Source organism: Anoplophora glabripennis, unplaced genomic scaffold, assembly GCF_000390285.2.
Source record: "Anoplophora glabripennis isolate ALB-LARVAE unplaced genomic scaffold, Agla_2.0 scaffold19, whole genome shotgun sequence".
NCBI classification, from domain to species: domain Eukaryota; kingdom Metazoa; phylum Arthropoda; class Insecta; order Coleoptera; family Cerambycidae; genus Anoplophora; species Anoplophora glabripennis.
The window spans coordinates 670370-688534 of NW_019416327.1; the positions used below are offsets into that span (position 1 = coordinate 670370).

At 30.3% G+C, this 18165-nt stretch overlaps 1 protein-coding gene and 1 long non-coding RNA gene across 3 annotated transcripts in view; one reads left to right on the plus strand and one right to left on the minus strand.

The window, feature by feature from the left end:
* Window positions 1-14510, minus strand: part of LOC108915062 — a 105595-nt gene extending 91085 nt beyond the window's left edge. Inside the window, exon 1 of one of the 2 annotated variants that reach the window (XM_018721055.1) lies at window positions 14363-14510. In XM_018721055.1, coding sequence (XP_018576571.1) covers window positions 14363-14364 — 2 coding nt within the window. In that variant the 5' untranslated portion in view covers window positions 14365-14510. Of the gene's footprint in view, window positions 1-248; window positions 326-14362 lie in introns of those variants that run through there. The other variant, XM_018721032.2, reaches the window with a different exon arrangement.
* LOC108915100 lies at window positions 7850-11075 on the plus strand. The gene is made up of 2 exons (XR_001964698.1): window positions 7850-8073; window positions 10809-11075. It is a non-coding gene; the product is annotated as an uncharacterized LOC108915100 (long non-coding RNA).
* Window positions 14511-18165: the final 3655 nt, after the last annotated feature.

The window sequence follows — 18165 nt, forward strand, 5'->3', positions numbered from 1 at the left end:
ATATTGACTGGAATTAAAAAAAAACACTTCAGTTTCAAATACCTATTATTCCAGGATTAAATGTGCTGCAGCAAGAAAAATAATAAAAGGTATTTATTTAGGTAGTTCTACAAGCCATATGTAAAACAAGTTTCCTAAGTTTTTATTATTAATTCATAACACATTGTGAAACGAAGCTATTTTACAAAAAAATAACAGTGATAAATAATGCATACGTTAACTAAATCTATTTAATTGAAATTGCTTACCTAGAGTATTTATATCTCGACATATTGATACCAAACTTTCTAACAAGAAGATACATGTATCTAAATTTCACAGTTGACCAACGCTTGGAATTGTAAAAATAGTAAAGGTGAAACTGCTAGTACACGATTATGTTTAAAATTTAAACAAGTCGAATTAAGATAAAAAAAAATAAGTAGATAAAGTAGAAAAAAGAAACAATGCTACAATAAATTATATTTAAAGCTTGTTGATACGTACTATTATTTAAAAATAAATATTTGATTCGCTTATAAAATTATCGAGCTTTAGTAGAAGCTACCTATTAAATATTTTTTTACAGCAACTAATAAACACAGAAAGATTGGGCGTTATCATGGGACATTCAGTGTGTGCAAATTCAAAAAGAGTAGTTATAAAATTTTCCCGGAAACTTATGAATATTTGAAGCTAAATGTTTTAAAAACAATTCAGAAAATGTAAAAATATAAGTTAATATGTTATAATTTTCTTTATTATATTTGTATTAACTCAAATAAATAATTAAAATATCAATCTATATTACACCTCGGCGTTATTCAATTAATAGTAACGTGGTAGTCTTATGTACCTGATAATTATAAAAATATTCTTGCCTGTTTCATTACCATAACCACGACTTATTCTTAGTTGAATATAATCATCAAAAGAAAACTTTTCTTTCATTATTCATGCAATAAATGTTAATGTAAGATACATGCATACAAATTGGGTATGAATATTATGTATGCATGCAACTACAGTGCAATGTTAAAGAACTTTTAACCTTCACAGCACAGAGTCTGTACAGATGTTCATCTAATCATAAGAAAGGATATTAGCTACTTGGTATAAATACACTTACATCCTGTGCTTTATTAAGTTACCCAGAAGACGTCGTTTCTACAGTTTCACTAGTGTTACGTTTGCTTTCAATGTTTGTTCAATTGACACTTTTTGGTTGAAAGAACTTTAACATTGATTATTATTTTTTATTTTTACATGTTATTTTGCAGCGTTAATATGTCAAAAACTATTTTGTCAGCTATTTTATCATTAGAAAATAATATAATGTACGACGAACAGGTATTTAACAATTTACAATCTAGTGATTTATGAAAATTCGATAAAAATTAACTTTAAAATGTTTTTGCAATAGAACCATTGAAATCACATAGACCCTACTATGGGTAGGTACTTTGAACAAAGATTCCCCTATAATTATTAGCTATGGACAATGAAATAATGTGAATTACAGTTAAGATATAGACAATTTAAAAAAACTAGGTTTACGTGTTAAATGAATAGGAAAAGTTTAAAATCAAATAGCGAGTACTTAAAATTAAAGTTAATAGCTGAAATTTAGTGAGAATGTTTAGAACAATATTTCGTTAATGGGGCGAAAAAATGTACTTTTCAAACGAAGTAAGTTAGTCTAAATCACAAAAAAATATTTAATATATCTACAAATTTAGCAAAAAGGTGAAGTTTAATGATATTAGAATATGTTCAAATTCTTAACTCTCCATAAATGAGAGTTGTGGCAAAAATTAAATTCATAATTTTTTTTGGAACAAAACATTATAGAGGCATGCACTAATTGTACCTTTAAAGACAAAACAAAACAAAAGACTGCTTCCATATGATTTAAGTAAGAAATAAGTTGATGTTTGTTTTCTTTGAAATATATAATTTGTATTAAAAAAAATTCTTTGATGGCCTGTAACTGTTTAGAAAGCAAAATTGTTTTAAGGGAATTTGATCTAAACCAGTTCATCTTCATGGAAAAAACAACTCTCAATGTCTGGCTCATTCGCTTCCGGACGCTCCTTTTTCTGATTTGTTTTAATCGATACAATATTTCCCTCAGAAGCACCCACTAGTTAATCCATAGAGTACACAAGTAAAACATATAATGAAAAAATTGTAAAGAGTTTACATTATAACTTTGTGGCCTAAAAGACTGACTTGATTTAGATATCACGACGCTTGAAAGATGTAAAAAAACTAAATTAGAGGGCGATTAGTCTTTTTAGGAGTATATGTATGAAAAAAAAAACATTTATTCTGTGAAAGTGAGGAAGAGAATTACAATTCTAAGGGAGGGTAAAGCCCTCACGATCTAAAAAATTGAAAAGGTAGGTTGGTTCGGGAAAATTTCCTTTTGTTAAAGAAATTCCTGTAACAGCGAATATTATAAACACAATCTTTGGCGCTTTGGCCAAAAGCCAAATTGTTTATTATTCGAAAATTCAATTGTATATAACGTTTCCCGCAACCGACCAAAGAGACCACGTAGTAAAACAAATGGAACATAAATTATGAATCAACAACCGAAAATTGTTTTTAACTTCATAAATAGGCCACAGAGCGTATATTTATTAGCACAATGAATGAATGGTGCGTAAATTCTTATAACAATAATTCTATTTTCAAAAAAAAAAAAACTAATAAGGTAGACTGTTTTACTGTTCCTACTGTCCAAAATTATTTACAGGAAACATTCACAAAATTATCGTAGAACATTAATATAAATTAATAACTAAACTAAATGGTTTAAATATACAGTACTGTATTAGTTTAATATAAAATTCTGGATATAAATAAAACTTTCAAGTTCAAGATTAAACGTTTCGATAATCTCAACCATAGACTATAAATAGGAGAAAATTAAAGATTGGGTGTGTATAAATTTGAGAGGTAACTAAAAATACGATATACTAAAGAGGGCCTAAAAATAAATGTGTAACAGCAGATATATTTTGAGTCTCGCATAATACAAAGTAGTAAAGATTTGCAAACAACATATGGCTACAAATGTTGAAAGACTGTTCATTCAGATTAAAGATTCATTCAAGAAAAAAAAGTATTACAATTACGTTGAACGTTTGTTACGTTTCTTATTTAAATATTATATTATTAAAAATCCGTACCTACTGATAATAACAATCAATAATTTCATAAGCTACGCATCAGATAAGTCAAGGTATGGACTGACGCCTGACCATGTATTTTGACGTTTGTAATACGTAAGGATCTAGGGGGCGTTGTGATCGACGTCCTCAGGTCTAACAAATTAATAATTTACCTCTTTTTAAGGCATGCTTTCTTAGATTTGATGACGTTGATCCTGTCGATCGCAAAATTGTGGACAATGACAACAATTTAGACGAACCCTCTTGTTCTGTACATCTAATGATAATAGTAGGTATTTGAGGACGCAAAAAAAACAATAAGTTTCTAAACGAAAATAAACTTTTGGAATATGAGTAGGAGTGAAAAATACGCAAACCACCCTAACAATGTACAGGGTGATTCACTATATTTTGACACCCCCTTTAACTTTTTTGTTTTGAAAGTTATAAAGAAATGTGAAATATAAAAGTTGCACGAGTTTTTATGAATTTTTCGAAAATAATAGTAGAAAAACAAATTAAGTCCAAACAAAATGGCCGCGGATGTTAACTTTGTTAAGTTAAATGGAACACCCTGTATATTTTTACATAGTTGGATAAAACGTTCCTTGTCGAGCATAGTCATGTAGGGTTTGTTGTTGTTGGGTCCATCGCTAACAATAAGCGAGATACTATTAAAAATCGAAAAGAAGGTTTTTTATTAAGAAAATAAGACATCTTGTAATTGTTAAACCTTTTTCAGGCATTTCTGCCTTTTTCCAATTACGTAAGGATTTACAGATTTAGTTATAATATATTTTGACAGATATGGTCCAAAATGCGTATAGGTATTTTAACTAAATCTCACTAATTAGGCCGTGGGATGCCTAATTACTCATGCACAATGTTATATGGTAGGCCGTGACAGTGACAGGTAATGGCATGATAATATTGTTATTGTTTGACAGTTTGTATTATTATTTAATTAAAATGGGTTACACAGAAGTAGACAAAGTTAACATCCGCGGCCATTTTGTTTGGACTTCATTTGTTTTTCTGCTATAATTTTCGAAAAATTCATAAAAAATCGCGCAACGTTTATGTTTCACATTTTTTTATAACTCTTAAAACAAAAAAGTTAAAGGGGGTAAAAATATAGTGAATCACCCTGTACATACACAACAAACGGTTCCTACGTATAGTTCAAAGTTTTAAACACAGCTCCAATAAAATCGATACGTCCACGTGCCATGTAATTGATGGGTTGTACAAAATTGAATTTTGTTTAGGGATGGATAGTTATTAAGTTTATTGACGTGTGGGCGTAATCATCATTCTGGTAAACTAATATGACGTACGCAAATTAAGATATTACGTACAACTTAAATCTTTTAAATGTTATCCTAAAAATGTAACTACGTATTTGTACCCACGACACAATTTTCCAACATATTTGACTTTTTCCTAAGGCAAAATAGTTTAAATTTTAAAATATTTCTACAAACCTAGTCCACTGATGCATTATGTCATATTTCATTTATATTACACTTATTATTCATTTATCCAAAACTATGTAAAGTATTGTGTGTCTGGCTGTTCTTATAATAAACATAGAATTTTTTCGGTATTGTTTAATCAATGTATTGACGTCAGAGATTTAAATAACTTCAAAACTACATATAATTAAAATAGTATATTAAATAACAGCCAAATATGTACATAAGAGAAACATCTTGTATATACATACACAAAGATATTTTGGTCTATTGCCCGACATTCTATTAGGATGAAACCTCTAATTATTTAAGCATATAGAAATTGATCAATTTCGATTAATACTATTATAATAACGAAATATCTTATTCAAAGATGTATTCTAGTCCTAAATTATGATATACCTATTCATATTACTATCTATTAAAACGTAAGTGTGACACAAATTTCGGACGACACCATTTACGAATAAATGAATTTTGTTAAACAAACACATCCGTGTCAGTCAAGCGTATAAAACGATTACATGTTCGGAAAATGGCTGTAAAAATCCCAGTAACAAAAAAAAATCGTTTCATTGAATGATTCTGTTCAAAGCCCGAATCAGAGACCTACCTAACTACAATCACCTATTTATTATCGAAATTTTTTTATAACATTGTCTTTTTTTGAGTTAAATTTAGAGATGGATACGAATATTGGCTAATTTGATTTGTTTTTTAATATACAGATAATTTCTTGAATTTGACATGTTTCTATTGGCCCTTATATCACTGTTATAAAAAAATATTTAAAAAATGTTTGCTTCTTACACAACTTTTGTTGCTTTACAATTTCGGAGAAATGTCGGTGAAATTTGTTATTTTTTAATGGAACAATGGAACATCCTGTGTATTTTTACGGAAGAATAATTTACTATATTCATTTATCTTTTAAGTCATGAGGACGTTCAAACACTTATGGAGCGCTTTAATTGTTGTTTGTATGTCATATACTTTTTAGTTTGACGTTATAAGTTACATAATTTTACAATTCCGTTAATATACAGGTCGTCACTAAAATGCTTGCATTGTAATGGCGGATTTACGACATAAATTAACAAAAAAAAAATCTTGTATGCGTCCAAAAACGTTTAGTTTTCGAGATACAGGTTGTTCGATTAATGAAAATGCGTTGTATTTCAAGTTGCAAAAACAGATGATTTACCATAATAATAAATAATATTTTATTTTATTGATGCAAATAGTTGCTTGAAATATAATTATTTGTGATAATATTGACGCGCGGGAGAAAAAGTTTTTGAAGGTTAAGTTGACATTTTTGTTGTTGTGAACTGTCAAACTTGTAAGATGTGTGAAGTTTGTAAAAATTGTGCTTAAATAAAGGAAATTCTGTACACTATTTATCTCGAAAACGGTAGATACTAGCGGTATACAGCAAGGAACCATTTTTATAACCTTTAATGGTCTATAATAGTAAGTACAATTTTTAATATCTTGAAATATCATCGAAACTAAGCACCTGTATAAAAAACTGGAGCATGTTCGTCTATTTGTGAATCAAAAACTAAAGCTGACTTTTTTTTTTGTTTATTTGTGATGTAGTTAATAAAGCCAATAAAGTTCAGACAAGTATTGTAGCTACATCGTGTTTATTTAAGAAACACGTGAATTTAACAATGCTATATAAGTATACAGGGTGGTCACTTTTAAGGCGTATACCATTAACATCTCCTGAACTAGAAGATATACAGGGTTAATTAAATTACAAGAAAGTTACATATTTCCATGCCATTTCGGATTTTGAAAAGAAATTGGAGATAAGTTACACCGTTCCTGAAATATCCTGAAAAACTGAAAATTTGGTTTTTATTATTGCTTTCATATACTTTTTTATTATTCAAAGAATAATGAAAATCCTTACTTTTTCATAATCAAATTTTTGATTTTCACATGGAAGCCATATTGAATTTTTGCACCATTAGATGAACAATTACATTTCTACTTCAACGATTTATAATACTTGGGTGAAGAGATTTCATTAAAAGTCAAAAAGCGTCAATTTTATTATTTACGTATTTAATTTAATAGTAGTAGCCATGAAGAAACAAATGAACAGCTTCACAGTTCTATTTAAAAGTAACAAACTATCATTTATTGCTGTAAATAAATGCTTAAGTGTTTTTATTATTTGTTTGTAATGGCACGATATTTAAAAAGTGAAACATTTTTACGTTTTATTACGAAAAATTGACAATAATAGTAAAAAAGCAAACAAATATAAATGACATAAACTGTTCAAATTATTCCCCTCTACGTTCCATGCAAAGAAGTATTCTGCGAGTCATATTTCTTAGTGAATCTTGAATTGTTTTCACTGGAATTGAAGCACTTCGAAGGGATTTAAACAAGGCGACCTTGGTGTACAGCGGATAGGACCATTAGTGATTAAAAGTGACCACCATTTTACTGTTGTTTATTGTTTTACTGTTAGCTCTCGAACTTTTACTTTATTCTAAAGGTATTAAACTAATTCACAATTTTTTTTTTTAAAGCTTATCAAGTAAAGTGAAAAATATATCATCACAAGTGTATATTAGACAAATCAATTTGAAGTGGCATTAATTCTTAATAAGTCTTTTAATTGAAAGTTTCTGCCAAACTTTTCTGCATTTGTTATAAGAACATTTTTGGGAGTAAATGCAAATTCTTCAAGATCTCAAGCTTTTTGAATCCACCGAAAATATACATTGGTCCAAAATATAACGGAGAATGGATAAATACGGAGAATACTTTATACATGCATCAAACTTCATCTGTTAAGAGAATTATTTAAATAAATTTGTTTTCTAAGGGATTAATTTAAGTATGTATTTTTGTGTATAGGAATATTTTTACATGAATTATTTACAAACAAACAGTGATAACAAAGAAATATGTAGTTATTATAGAACAATCACCTGATATATTATGTTTAAAATTCTAAATTTATTTTGAAATAAATTTTGAAAATATTAAACTTCTACCACATCACATATTCCAAAAATGAATATATCCTCCGAGTACTTTCTTTAGAAAAGATATGATCAAGCTCTAATATAAAGACATCGTAGCTTCCTTGAATATTTAAATAGAAAATCAAAATAAAACCGCGTGTTTGGCGCCAGTCCACGAGTTTATGTAATCAATTTCGACACAATTCCGCGTGTATATGGGAACACAAAATCAGTTCAGTATTGGTTCAAGTCGATTAACAATCGACAGCCATCAAGATGTTCTCCAGGTGCATCTGCATCTCGAAGATGACTTTCGCCAAACCCAACACCATGCTTTCAGATATTTTCGATATGAATAAAGTTTTGTGCGTCTTGGTAATTGCCCAGTCGATTCACAAGGTGTTGAGGAATCTGTAATCTCTATTTTTGGAAAACTCTGGAGACAAGGTATTGTTAGTCACAGTGTGGCATCATCCGCGAAAATCATGCCTCTTTTAAATAGATACATGTTATTAACGCATTTTGTAAATATTGTTTACTTATTATTAACTTGACATTTGATCGTCTATTAAAAATATTTTGCATTTTTAACAAGCTTTGCGTTAGCAATGGATATATCTCATCATTTACGTTGCAATATCCTATATCAATTAATAAAATACTTTGAAATTAGCAATAAAGTATTTACTTGTACAATTATGTTAAAGTATAAAAAAAACGAACTATTGTGAGTAATTGGAAATCTAATTAAATTTATTTAATGACTCTTTTTGCCATTTCTAAAAATGGTTTGGTAGATCGTCAGTGCATGAAATCAATAATAAAATCAGCAAAAATGCATGTAAAAATACTATAATAACCATGGTGTCGAATTGGAAATAACTTCTATCATTTTGCGAGGAAAAAGGTTACAAATTGGAAGACAACAATACTGGCCGACATTTCAAAGGACTATGAATTTAAATTTAAAAAAAAACAGCATGGAGGAGATTATAAAGAAGCCGTTATTAAAACAAAATAATTTGTACAACGATAGAAACAGAAGATTCGGCCCCTTTACAGATATCGAATTTAAACCTGCTAAAGGCGCTAAAAACAAAGCGTAAATTACTATAAGAACAATCCCAAAAAGGGAAAGCAGACTTCTGCAATTCTAAGTAAAGAAAAATCTTAGGAATGATAAAATGCTTACGAAGAGAAGCTTACAAAAGAAGTTCTACTACGAAGGAGTGGTGTAGAGGATTTTCAATGTTTAATGCATTAATTTAAAGACCAAAGGAAGTTATAACCCGATAGTTGCAAAAACAACGAAAGATATGCTAATAATAAACTGTTAATTCCAAATATCCAAAACCCTGATTGCTTGGGATAAGCCATATCCCTCAGAATGGTACAAAAATATGCCGATTGGAGTAACAATAATGTCGAAATGGGCCAAGGAATCTAGAGAGATAGGATTGGGTACTAAAAAAATTAAAGTACGAATCATTCCGCACGAACAACTGCAGCACCTCATCTTGCCAAAGCGGGTATTAAAGAGCCGGAAATTACAAAAATTAAGGATCACAGCTCATCTAATTTATTGAAACCTTACTTAGAGTGTGACAATGAACATCATTCGAATTTAATTAATAACCTACGAAAAAATGGGGAAGCGATTACTTTTAACGCAACAATACGAAACAATGTTGCACTTAGGAACACAACTTTTAGAATAATTATATTTTTCACGTTCAAAATTTTAATGCTGTTTAATTTTGATACTCTATTTTGTTTAAAGTGAGTTAAGTAATCTTAATTAAAATAATAATATAAGTAATATTGAAAAAGTGTTTCTGAATATTTTAGTCAATTAAGTTTATAGTCCATCAAGTTACCTTCGAAAGTTTCTAGCTCCATAACAACACCGCATCGTACTTTTGTCTAATAGTGATTATCTTGACAACATATCTCAAAGATACATTTACCTAATGTGAATAACTTTCTCGCAAAAAATAACACGACCAAGTAGTGGATATTTTCGAGAACGGGCACGTAAATTGACACAACTATAGGTATTGGTCAGACCAAAATGCACATTGGTTGAAGTTCACATCCAACGACAACAGAAAAATAATCTGTCGAATACAACACAAGAGTTCGATAAATTAGAAAATAAATCTCCAGAACTTTTCTCAAACCTGTTGCTACTCTGCAATAACCACTCAAGCCTTTCGAGCTCTCGTGTCCAGGCAACAAGTAGTTTTAGAAAAACTATCAAATTATTTTCAATTTAGAGGGAGTTAAATGTATTCGCCAAATTTGGTTATCTTCTATAAGAAATCTTGTTAATACAATAATAACAATTTTTTAACTTAATATCTACAATTTTTATGCATAAAATACTATTCATTCAATTGGGTGTTAAAGAAAAGCGTTAAAAATGTTAAAAGTATAAAGTACTCCAAGAAACAATTTATATCAAGACTATAAATGCCCAAAGACGCTTTGTTTTCAAGAAATAGGGTGTTAAATATTTGGTAGAAAAATTTTGTTATAGTTTATCTTTCAAACGTTTTGATCAAATCAATTCAAATTTGACACGGGATATTACTTAAATAAGTCTTAGACAATTTGAATATGGCGATGATAAATGAAATTGTTTTTTTATCAGTATTTCAAACCAAAGTTACAATATCTTTTCGGGAAAAAAAATCCTAAGCTACAAATTCTGAATTAGGTACTAATGTTTGTATTTAATTTAATTTAATCATGAATTTTACCGGTTTAAACCAAACATACACATTCTAATAATAAGAAGTTGGACTACAAATAAGAATAAATTGAAAATGAATAAAAAGTTTCAGTAAAAAGTCATCATGACTCATTCCTTACAAGTGAAGCCTATTACTAGAAAATAAGTAAACCAGCCCAAGGGCATTTAAAAATTACGGTTTTGTAAAATTTTAGTTATTCGTACAAAAAATAAATCAAAGGAAATGGTACTGGGAAGTGGGTTAAAGTATATTTAAACATGTTTGTAAGTTTTTTTGACAGTCAATTTGAAATTTCGTTAGGTTTGCAATTGCAAAACTATAGGTATGGATACCTTGGCTGTTTGAAATACATTATCAAATCAATGCAAATCCTGTTCGAATTAATGGGTACTTATATTAAAAAAGTAACCCTCTCATTTGTTGCAGATGGACGCGAAGCTGGAGTAACATCAGGAATGGCTGTGCAAATTTTTCAAAATTACTTTCAAAAACACATCCACACCACCAATCAATTAACGACACATCAAAGTTTAACAAAAAACTAAACCACATAAAAGATTTACACGAAAATTGACTTCGATACAAAATAAACGTTCTTTCAAGTAATGATTAATGTTACTTTTTGTAGTGAAATAATAACTGTGCTCTATTTATAATAAAAGTTTCACCAGTAACAATAAAATTGTAAGTATATTTAGTGTTGTTTATTTGTAACCTACTTGGATCCAGACATTGCTGGTTCGGTGGAAGCCTGTGATTTCACTCATGAGATTTCCCAACGGTCTAAATTTAAAGTTTATGCGAACCGCAAGTCATTCAACTTCCAAATCTAAATTAGAGGCATTTCCTGAAACGTTTTAATTATTCATTTCGTTATTCACAGGTTTATTTCAAGATACGTTTCGAAATTAATGACTAGATATCTGGTAGCAGTGACATATTAAAATAAATTTAGATCTTCCCGAGGATTTTCCTGACCAAACCAACAAACTACATCTTTTCAGGATGCATTTCAGAAAACGCCAGTATTATTTCAGGTTACCCAGATAATTTTAATTCAGGAAGCGTAATGTGAATTTCGGTTTAGTCATATTAGTCAGCTTTACTTCATAAAATGTACCTAAATTGTGTTTCAATGGAGTTATTTTTATTTCAGAAAGTGGAAGATCTTGGAAAAAAGTTATAAACATCAGTAATTCCGCGATTAATCTATTATTACGGCTTCATACAATACAACTGTTAACTCTCAGATGCATTAATAACACAAGCATACAAAAAGATCATAACATATACTTTTTAACAGATTACAATACCCCCTCCCCTATATTTTGACCCTCTGAAGACGATGGAGCCATTAGAAATGCTCTATAACGTGAGGACTTTTCCCTAACCTCAAAAAATAACTCAAAATCAGTGGAAATCTCGATTTTTTTGGAGCAAAAGCACTCCAGTCGAATTAGATTTTGAACACACGTATAAAAATTATTAGTAGGAATTTTATTGCACTAAATCAAAATTTTGGTCAACTTGCCTGAATTTTTTATAAAAGTTAGTTTGAGGTATATTATAACAATAAGTGACAGTAATTTTTTGTTCAACCCCCGGCCAAGGGTGAAAAAAGATAAAATAAAGGAGTTTTTCAAGATAACTCAAAAGGGGCAAGAGCTAGAAAAAAAAAGAGAGTTAGGGAGGCTAGAAGTTACGAAAAGATTTCAGAAATTTAAAAAATATAACAAGCAGAAAAACGAATGAATTTTGTATTTTTTTTCAATCTACTCTAAAAAAATGTAAAGAGACACGTATTTTTTTATCGGCGGAAAAACATATTTACGGGGTGAAATACACCCTCAAAGTTCGCCCCCCAAAACAGTTTTTTCAAAATTTCTGAGGTTCTAATCAATATTTTGAAATGAAACAAAATGGAAATTACTTATGATAAAAAACAAATATTTCGCAAGTCTATCCGTGTTTGGGGGTTGCTACCCTTATTTTTATTTCAGAAAAACTATATTTTTTATTTATAAAAAATTTATATTTACTCAAAAATAATTAAAAATATGATTTATGTAAACAAATTGACAAAATTAAATTGACCTGTTTCGAGGTTTTCGTTTAAAATCTCTGTTTAGGGGAGTGAAAAACAAATTTGAAATTGTTATAACTTTATTATTAAAAATTAAAAAATATATCTATTTCTCTGAAAAGAAAGGTTACATTTTTTAGAGCAGATCGAAAAAAAAATTACAAAATTCATTCTTTTTCCGCCTATGATTTTTTTAAATTTCTGAAATCTTCCCTTAACTTCTAGCCTCCCTAACTCTGTTAATTTTAAAGGACACCGGATTCGGATTCAGCGACCCCAAAAACGTATAGATACGTAGGTTTAGTTTGTTGGCAATTGATTTTCTATATTTGACCTTGAATTGACCTTAAACCAGAGCTAACCGTGTTAAACGGATACCGGATTCGGATTCAGCGACCCCAAAACCATATGGATACCATGGTCTTGTCTTTCGGACCTGTCACTTTTTTTTGTGGGCTGTGTATTTTTTTTTTATTTTTGAGGGTTAATAATCCAATTCGACTGGACTAAAGTAAATTTTAAAAGGCTGAACCTCGTACTAAACTTCTCAAATAATCTCTTAAATCGAAAATAAATATACAGAGAAATGTAAGATACATCGAATATTTTTTTGACAGTTCCATTACTGCCTGTAACTGAAACGTATCTAATAAAAAGTATATGTCTGCTGATGACACGATTGCATTAGATTTTATTGGTTATAGATCTATGAAAAATATTGTACAAGTACGCCATGTTTGAGGACAGACAATGCATTATTTATGTAGAGACAGACGCTGGAATCTAAGAATCGATAAATAAATTAGACGTATGAATAATTGAAAGAGAAGCGAAAATCAACCAGGATGTACTCGTATACTGATCATTACGCTGACTATTGAGCTGGCTACACAAAAATTATTAAAATGTGCAAAAAAATTTTACTAGAATTTCAATCTCTTATTTAACAAAATTATTGAATTTATAAAGTAAATCTTATATTTTGACAATGATTAAATGAAAAATGTCGTAAAAATACTTAATAGATATATCAAAAACATGTCTGTTATTAATAATAGGTATTGAAATTAAAATTATTTCAAATTCAAGTTTCTAACAGCGAAGAGGCTAAATTGGATAGGTATTCGTCTATAATTATCTAGCAGCAGATACGAAATAATTAAAAGTTCTATAAAAACCTCATTGTAGCATTAAGAGGATCAATCAGACGTCATAAGATACATCAAACTTATTTTTGTTTACATATAATCCTATTCATAAAATACAGTAACCTGATTTATTTATTGTGACTGCATACAAATTTTAATTGTTTTCATTGCCCAACTGAAAATATTATGAAAATCATTCAGAAACGTTTTAAATCCACGATGTTTGTTGACACGAAAAATATTTTCTAAAGTTTTAAAAATATAAAGGTGATTTGGAAACGGCGCTCAGGATATGTTCTCAATTTTCAGTGACCGTTAGTTGAGATCAAACAGTTTTTGACCTATTTACTAACTTCAAAATACTTTAAATACATCAAATATAACAATAGTAGAATATTATTATATGTAGGTCAATAACTAATGTTGTCGATATATTTTTTTAAAAATTGAGGTAAGTATAAAGACTGCGACTGCTTTGAAGGCTACTGGGAGTACCTAGAGGACGTGGTTCCTGAAGAACCGTTCTTGCAATCACTGGCATACCAAGAGGAGAGACAAGGAAACTTTATATTATTTTAATGTTGCCTTTTTTAGAAGATATTTCATTATCTTCCCTGGGGTATAAAAGCACAGGTAAGAATTTGATTTTGTACAAATCTACCATAATTTCTATTTGAATTCGCCCCCTCTCAAGCTAATTTTCTGGGTGCGCCACTGTTTGCAGTAATATTATAAAAGTTAGTACTCACATGAGACTGGGTTCTTTATTTGTATCACTGATTCCTTTTATAATTTTTTCGGTAAATAATCACAAATGCCTATTTTAAGCCACAGTCTATATTGGTGGGATATTTCAGTTACAATGTCCCGATATCAAAGGTGGGGTCAATGAACGGCACGGCCAACTGCAACTGCATACATGATTTTGACAACAAAACCCGAATATGTCCTGTACTTTGTAAATCAATATTTATAATCCATAGAACTCGTAACTGGGTAACAGTGGCGCGAATATACCTCTTTCACAGGTAAAACCAAGGTAGACTCGGAAAAAATGTCACCCCTCCAGAAAGGGGGTTCTCTACGCCGGACCACATCGACATACAAACACAGAGACACAGTTTTGTAAATGAACCTGGTCCGAAGCTAGCCGTCAATAGCTTGCACTCACAGTACCGGGTTGATAAGCACATTCATTTTTGTTTTCATTGGCAGGCTTTGAGTTAAAAACACTGTTGTATTGTAAATAGCTCACAGAGGATCGGAGGATGCCATGCGTTCATGGCCACAAGTTCGCGCACAGCCATCGACACTGTACGGACAGACCGAGGTGGTGACGTCAGCGCAGCGGTTGCTCCTGTCCCGCGGAACAAGTCAACTATGCCTAGGTGCTTATCGAGGGGATGAAGCCAGGACCGGACTGGCCCAATCAATCGATTGGACCAGAAATATTTTTTTTTAGTTTCAGCATTAAATTGAAACAGAATTCGCTCTTTTCGGTAATTATTTACTATAGTGGCACCCTCTCCAATTTTCATAAAATGTTGTCTACCCCCTTATTTTCGATGGTGCTGAACGCGAATCTGAAGTTTGTTTTGTGCGGTCGAACCTAGTTTTCGAGAAAAAAATTTTTCAAAATTCTAACCTGGATACTTCAGATAACTACCTAGAACGCTGTTAGTCTGGGAGAATTACACGTTGACATGGCTGTTGCTTGACGTAACTTGGATATTAGTAAAAATCGGTCGAAAATAATATATACAATGAAAATATAAGGTTGCGCCAAGAAAAAAAGTTGTGCTATTTGCAGAAAAAATTAAAAACTGCAAAAATACTCAAAAATGTGTTTTTTCTAACATTTTCCAACATAACTTCTTAAATATGCAGTTTACAGAAAAAACTATTACTGGTGAAATTGTTTGTTATAAAATTTGCTACAAGATCAATTTTCTTTTTTTGAATAATTTTTGGAGCGAATTTAAAAGTTAGAAAAATTTTGATTTTATAAACAATTACTTTCGTGAAGCGATTTTGTGGGTTGAAAAATATACCAAAGTACTATAAAACAGTTCTCGGAAAGAGGCTTAACTTGAAAAAAAGAACGTTCAAATCGGTCCTATAAGTTCCGAGATATAGAGTGTCAAAGTCAACAAGCGCTTGCTGCAAAACTATATATAATGTAACAACAATAAAAATTGAATTTGGTAGGTTTTTTCAAGAACTTTCCGTATGTGTTTTTATAAATATGATCGCACGTGTGCTTTTTTTATGAAAATTCAATGAATATCGTCAAGCCGCAAAACCGAGGGGAGGGGATGAATTATAGAAATTGAAATCGCGCGTTCAAAAAAAAGCGCGCGNTTAGATATTAGTAAAAATCGGTCGAAAATAATATATACAATGAAAATATAAGGTTGCGCCAAGAAAAAAAGTTGTGCTATTTGCAGAAAAAATTAAAAACTGCAAAAATACTCAAAAATGACGTGTTTTTTCTAACATTTTCCAACATAACTTCTTAAATATGCAGTTTACAGAAAAAACTATTACTGAAGAAATTGTTTGTTATAAAATTTGCTACAAGATAGAATTATTTTGATACCTGCGCATATCATATTTTTGTTGCTAAATAGCCAAAACAACGTAAGAAAGTGACGAAAATCGAGGTAATTTGGAAGCGTCAACCTGACAGGAAAGAAATTGTCCAATTCTACTATAAATGTAGATGTAAGTACAGTACAGTAGAAAAATTTTGACTTTATAAATTACTTTCGTGAAGCGATTTTGTGGGTTGGAAAATATACCAAAGTACTATAAAACAGTTCTCGGAAAGACGCTTAACTTGAAAAAAAGAACGTTCAAATCGGCCCTATAAGTTCCGAGATATAGAGTGTCAAAGTCAACAAGCGCTTGCTACAAAACTATGCTTAATGTAACAACAACAAAAATTGAATTTGGTAGGTTTTTTCAAGAACTTTCCGTATGTGTTTTTATAAATATGATCGCACGTGTGCTTTTTTTATGAAAATTCAATGAATATCGTCAAGCCGCAAAACCGAGGGGAGGGGATGAATTATAGAAATTGAAATCGCGCGTTCAATAAAAGCGCGCGCGCTTCGGCGTTCAATATATCGGATTCTATGGCTCCGATTTTGATAATTTTTTTTTAATCGATAGATCGAAAGATTTCTTTAAAATATTATAAAGCCCTATCAGCCTATTACGACTACTTAAAATTTCATACATTTCATTGTTGCTGTATATTCATGTAAATAATAATATCGATGATAGATATACATAGTCCATTGTTAATGGTTATTAGTTTTAATAATTCGTAATAATGTTTAAAACCTTGAAATTTTTATTTCATATGTAATTTATTTATTTGATATTTATAAAACGTATCATTGCATTATTAAAGTATTCCGCTCTTTTACAGCATAGTTGCTGTTTTCGCTCTCAAAATTTTCTTCTACAAGCTGTCGTACGGTGACGGCCCATTAGAATATTTCGGAGACTACTTCGATTTGAATTTTGAAAATTTGGGACCTGGTGGTTTTAGAGGTTTTATTTAAAAACAGTTTAAATAAAATAGTGCCATTGTTGTAGTACTTCCGGTTATACCGGTAGTCGCCACCTATTTGCTTATTATAAATGGAACATCCTATATGTTTTTGCATATTTGGATTCTACGCGTAATTTTAGGGGAATTTTATAAAGCTTCCCTATATTCATCTCTAATGGTCTAATGGTCTTCGACCTATTTCAATTNTGAGTATTTTTGCAGTTTTTAATTTTTTCTGCAAATAGCACAACTTTTTTTCTTGGCGCAACCTTATATTTTCATTGTATATATTATTTTTGACCGATTTTTACTAATATCTAATCTACGTCAAGCAACAGCCATATCTCGAAGGTTTTGAGCTTAATTCTCTTGGACTATGTATATTTTATGTAGCTTTCAGAACATCTGTAATAAACAATGAGAAACACATTTTCCCAAATTTGAACTAAAAAAAAATATGTATTTAAATAGTAACTTTATGTGGGATAACAGAGATGAATGAGATTGGGGGAACTCAATGTTGTCATCACAAATTACAAATGGCGGATTCAAACTACAAAATTTTTATTTACTAAATACATTTTTTTTTACTTAAAATTTGCGAAAATGCGTTTCGTGAACAGTGTTAATTGTTCATAACAGATGTTCTGATATACGTTCTTCTACGTAGTGTTATCTGAAATATCCAGGTTAGAATTTTGAAAATTTTTTATCTCGACAACTAGGTTCGACCGCACAAAAATAACTTCAAATTCGGGTTCAGCACCATCTAAAATAGGGGGTAGACAAAGTTTTGTGAAAATTGGTGAGGGTGTCACTATAGTAAATAATTACCCTCTTTTCTTCTAGAGAAACTCTGAGTTTCAAAGTGTCTTCTAAAGAAGAAAGTTAGGTAATTATTTACTATAGCACAAAATGCCCAAATCGTCACAAAAATTTTCCTACGCCCCTATTTTCGAGGGTGTTGAACACGAGTGGAGTTATTTTTGT